Source organism: Malaya genurostris, chromosome 2 (genome assembly GCF_030247185.1).
Source record: "Malaya genurostris strain Urasoe2022 chromosome 2, Malgen_1.1, whole genome shotgun sequence".
NCBI classification, from domain to species: domain Eukaryota; kingdom Metazoa; phylum Arthropoda; class Insecta; order Diptera; family Culicidae; genus Malaya; species Malaya genurostris.
Genome location: NC_080571.1, coordinates 349235976 through 349241078, shown reverse-complemented (window position 1 = coordinate 349241078; position 5103 = coordinate 349235976). Strand labels below are relative to the sequence as shown.

General features: G+C 36.2%; 1 protein-coding gene across 1 annotated transcript; it reads right to left on the bottom strand.

The window, feature by feature from the left end:
- Positions 1-792: 792 nt before the first annotated feature.
- LOC131428110 (uncharacterized) lies at positions 793-4523 on the bottom strand. Its single transcript, XM_058591779.1, has 2 exons — positions 4344-4523; positions 793-4267 (listed from the first exon to the last, which is right to left on the bottom strand). Exon 2 carries the CDS (start codon positions 4241-4243, stop codon positions 3119-3121), a length of 1125 nt encoding a protein of 374 aa, XP_058447762.1. The 5' UTR covers positions 4244-4267; positions 4344-4523; the 3' UTR covers positions 793-3118.
- Positions 4524-5103: the final 580 nt, after the last annotated feature.

The following is a 5103-nucleotide window of genomic DNA, read 5'->3' as shown; positions in this document are numbered from 1 at the left end:
TTGTTTATAAATTAATAATTTGTTCTTTAGCCATAGCATAGAATTTCTGTTTATAGGAGAAGATAAACATTTAATATGTTCACTACACTTTGCCTAGATTCCTTCAATGTTATCCTTGAAAGTGAGTTTTTTGTCATACGTTAAACCTAAATATTTTGTTTTTTCAGACCATCCCAATTCCATTCCAAGATTTATTTGCTTTTATCGTGTTAATTACTCTATCAAGTGGGTGAGTAGTTGAATGTTCAAGATGAATCCGAAACTGCTCTAGTAGAAAAATAGTGTTGCTATTTATATTAGACATAATTGTTACTTAGATATTTTTTTCTCCAGAAGTTTACTTATAAAACTAGCTGGTCGATAACTTTATGTTTCCGCTGGTTTTTTATCAGGTTTGAGGATGGAAATTACCTTAGCATTTTTGCATATCTTAAGGAAGTAAGCTAATGCAAAGCACTTGTTGAAAATTTTACCAAGAGTCTCAAGTCAACATCGGGAAGAATTTTAATAAGAATATTAAAGATTCCATGGTTACCAGAAGGAGCCTTCATGGTTTTGGAGTTTTCTAATGATGAACTTAAGTAACGATACTTCAGTTGTGATCATATATCAGTGAGATTTCATTTTCAATAGGACTCACAACGTTCAAATCAAAATTGTGAACGAATTTTCTAAGAAAAAAATCATGATTCACATGATCTTCAATGTAAGATCTGTATCCAAACCTATAAGATCTATGATAGTTGAATACACAACTTATTGCTTCATTGCAAATTTTGAATGTTACAGGAAAATGGTCTGAGTCAAAGTCCACATGGGTAATTAGTTTACTATTATTGTGACCTTGATTTGTAAGAACCAGATTATTTTGTAGCCGGGTTTCTCACGGAAGAGAAACAAGCTGGACTATTTGGAGATAAGACTGAAAAATATGCATTTATGATGTTAGGTGGATGCGCTCTCTAATTTGCTGTTTAATACAGCGCTCGAAGGTACTCCCATGCTTTTTGGTTTTGCGAACGGTATTGATATAGTTGGTTGTTGGCCTTGAGGTAAAAAGGTGTGTTGCGGCAGTTCTAATAGAGATTTTTACGGAATCCGTCATCAGCTGAATCCCCATAGTCAGGCGCAAAACCAGTATTATGTTCTGGAGTCGGGATTTGTACCTTTGAAATAAAGTAAGTATCGTAGAATATTGACGACATCGAGCTTGATCACGAATTAGTGTATTTCGGTTTACACAGCAATACAGAAACGCTGATATACGGAAATGCAGAAAGTGATATAGGATCATCTGATCACTGGCACTAATAAAGCAAAGGCACATTGATTATTTTGTTTCTTTCAGCTTTTGAACCCATTGAAAGAAATGCATTATAACACTCAAGGTTACTTCTCGATCGTTAAGTCGTCCGAATACACTTAGCAGGGTGCAACTTCTTTGCAACGTGAGCTAAGTTCATCCAAAGGGTAGTCTTCCCCATAGCTGATAATGGATGATTGTTTTTATCAGCTTTCGCTCAACAGATTCATGTTGTTCTTTGAATTGATTCAATTAAATGGGAAGGTTGATTTTTGAAGAATTCTTTGACGCAATCTTCAGTGGGAATTAGGAAAATAAGATTGATTTTATTGCTTTCCGAATCTGGTTTGGGAAAGTCATAGAAGACCTGAGGCTCTGGACAATTATCGTCCAGTAGAACATTCACATGCTTGAAACTATTTAATTGAGGTGGGTCTGTTAGTTTCAAATAGTAACAGATCGGCTGAAAAGTTCGTATCGTTTCTATGAGAGGGCGCCACTAGAATTAAATCCATACCATTTTCAGTTAGTATCAACCTTCAAAAGATACATGTATAAATTTGACAGCTGTCTGACTATTAGTTTGTGAGATATTGCATTTTGAGTGAAGCAACTTTTGTTATTGTGAAAAAAATGGAAAAAAGGAATTTCGTGTGTTGATGAAACACTACTTTTTGATGAAAAAAGTGCCGCCGATACCAAAAAATGGCTTGATGAGTGTTATCCAGACTCTGCACCGGGCGAAGCAACAATTCGTAAGTGGTTTGCAAAATTTCGTACTGGTCATATGAGCACCGAAGACGATGAACGCAGTGGACGTCCAAAAGAGACTGTTACCGTGAAAAAAAATCCACAAAATGATTTTCAATGACCGTAAAGTGAAGTTGATCGAGATAGCTGACACCCTAAAGATATCAAAGGAACGTGTTGGACATATTATTCACGAATATTTGGATATGAGAAAGCTTTGTGCAAAATGGGTGCCGCGTGAGCTCACAATCGATCAAAAACAACAACGAATTGATGATTCTGAGCAGTGTTTGGAGCTGTTATATCGAAATAAAACCGATTCTTTTCGTCGATATATAACAATGGACGAAACATGGCTCCATCACTTCACTCCGGAGTCCAATCGCAGTCAGCTGAAAGACTCAACAATCGGCCGGTAAGGTTATGGCGTCTGTATTTTGGGATTCACATGGTATAATTTTCATCGACTACCTTGAAAAGGGAAAAACCATCAACAGTGACTATTATATAGCGCTATTAGAGCGTTTGAAGGACGAAATTTAAAACAAAACGGCCTCATTTGAAGAAGAAAAAAGTTTTGTTTTCACAAAACAATGCACCGTGTCACAAGTCGATGAAAACCATGCTGAAATTGAACGAATTGGGCTTCGAATTGCTCCCTCATCCACCGTATTCTCCAGATTTGCCCCCCAGTGACTTTTTCCTGTTCTCAGACCTCAAGAGAATGCTCGCAGGTAAAAAAAAATTAGAAGCAATGAAGAGGTAATCGCTGAAACTGAGGCCTATTTTGAGGCAAAGGACAAAGCGTACTACAAAAATGGTATCGAAAAGTTGGAAGATCGCTATTATAGCTGTATCGCCTCTGGTGGCAATTAAGTTGAATAATAAAAACGAATTTTGGCAAAAAAATGTGTGTTTCTATTAATCGATACGAACTTTTCAGCCGAACTGTTAATAGTTTTGTTTATGGTTATTAAAAAACTGATACACCCTGAGACAGGTTAGAAACCCTTCTTTGGTACTTTTGTATTTTAACCATTAGAAAATTAGAAAAAAACAAATTTTCTAAAGGCTCTCCAACTTCAAATCTGCTATAGTACAATGGACTTTCGCTGCGAGTTCTGTCAATTCGGTAACCGTTAGAAAATGACAAAATTTAATTTCCTTGCAGTACAACCAATTATTGATTATTTTTTGTAGACGAGCGTACATCAGTTCGGCATACAATTCATTCTGTGTCCTCTTGAATTTTTCTATTATGAGTTTTTCAAGTTCTTCGTTGTTTGGTTGATTAGTGGCTATGCTGAATTTATCAAGAAACATCTCGACATATGCTTTCTCAAAATATTGAAGTCTACTCTTTGATTGTTTTTTAGAAGTTAGCGCTTCAATCAGTTGCTTATTTTCACTTATCATAGTTTTCATTTTGTCTCCCTTCGAAAAAACTTCATATAGCTTCATTTCGGCAGGGCTCAAATTTTCATTTTTCTTGAATCGTGAAGTCAACCGAACCACACCTTTTCTAACAAAAAGCACTTGATTGTCTAATTCAGCGCTGTACTTTTTAATTAAATCGGTTTTAATCTTTTCATTGCTATATTTGAAGGCATTTTCTAGCTCTTCTACTAAATCGTTGAAATCTTTGTTGCTAAAATCTAATAAAGTCTTTATGCGTTCATCGGTATATTGTACCTTAAAATACTCTCCGCTGCCTCCTAGCAAATTCAGAGCACTTGTAGGTTGGATACCAGCTTCGATGAACCACCCTGAACTATTATTTAATTTTGCATTCGTATATATCACAAAATCAAGGTTCCCACCATTGAACTTACTGTTGTTCATAATGTCATAAAACGATTGCAAATATTTGTACATCGAAAACTCTCCCTTTACCTTCTCCCCATACTTCACCGGAAAAAATTTTGTTTCGTTGATTTCAGAAGACTGCTTGTACTTGGCTCCGACGAACCAATAATGTTGAGTTTTACTTTCATCTGTTTCCCATGCCAGTACTGCATCGCCGATTTTTCCGGCATCTTCCCATTCGGTTGCTAAGCGGAAATTTGTGAAACTGTTATCATGGGCAGCTCCTTCATAAATCAACATGAGCAAGTGGACCTGGAACAAGTCTCTTTGGTAACGTCCTTCCAGTTTACCAGTCTTCCTATATTGTGTGTTGTCTTCGACCATTTTTACAACTGTATTCCGATGCAGCTAAAATTATCGCATTCGTTTGAAGTTATAATTAATCAACCGCGGAAATCGATTATTAAATTTACGGATGACTCACTCAAGGTGCGCTAGTACAAGTTACTTCGATCTGGTTCGTTTAGAGTCACTCGCATTGGAATTCTAGTTGCCTGGATTTGTATGTTTTCAATAATACTCATATAACCGTGCACTGCATTAGTTTTTTTACATAAACGATCTCTTTGAAGAATCCGAATGATATAACTTTCAATGTTGCACGAGAATGAAACACTTGTTCAAATTTTAAAACCACATTAGTTAACAGTAAAACAGAGAAAAACGTCTTCATTCCTCATAAACCGAACGAATGATGGTGATAATAATTGAACGAAAATGTTTAGCTGTTATCCTAAAGGTGGAGCGGTCGTTATCAATTCAACAAATGTGGTTAAAAAACGACGGTCACACCAGCGTTCAGATAAGAAGTAATCCTTATAACATGTTCTATGAAATTTTTTATCGAAATGAAAGTAAGCCAGATACAGGTTGCAGAAAACTACACAAACACACAGAATTATTAATTTGATAGAGAATTTTTATAGAAACCCATACATAATTCACGATAAACTTCATCAAAGCCCTCCGGTTGACCTCTCTGGACTTGTATTGATTAACTTTTGCTACCCACCGCATCAGCGATGCTCCTTTTCCAACGATTCATTTAATTAAAACGTCATCTTCAACTAGAAGAGGCTCAGCTTATCGGTCTCGCACCTAATCCAGACTCGATAGAACCGCGTCTCATCTGTATAGTATAGTAAATCTGTACGATATGAAGTCGTCCCCGTGAAACGAAGCGG

Bases quoted from the DNA above. Each gene is read 5' to 3' on its own strand.
- LOC131428110 (XM_058591779.1), bottom strand. From the start codon at position 4,243: ATGGTCGAAGACAACACACAATATAGGAAGACTGGTAAACTGGAAGGA.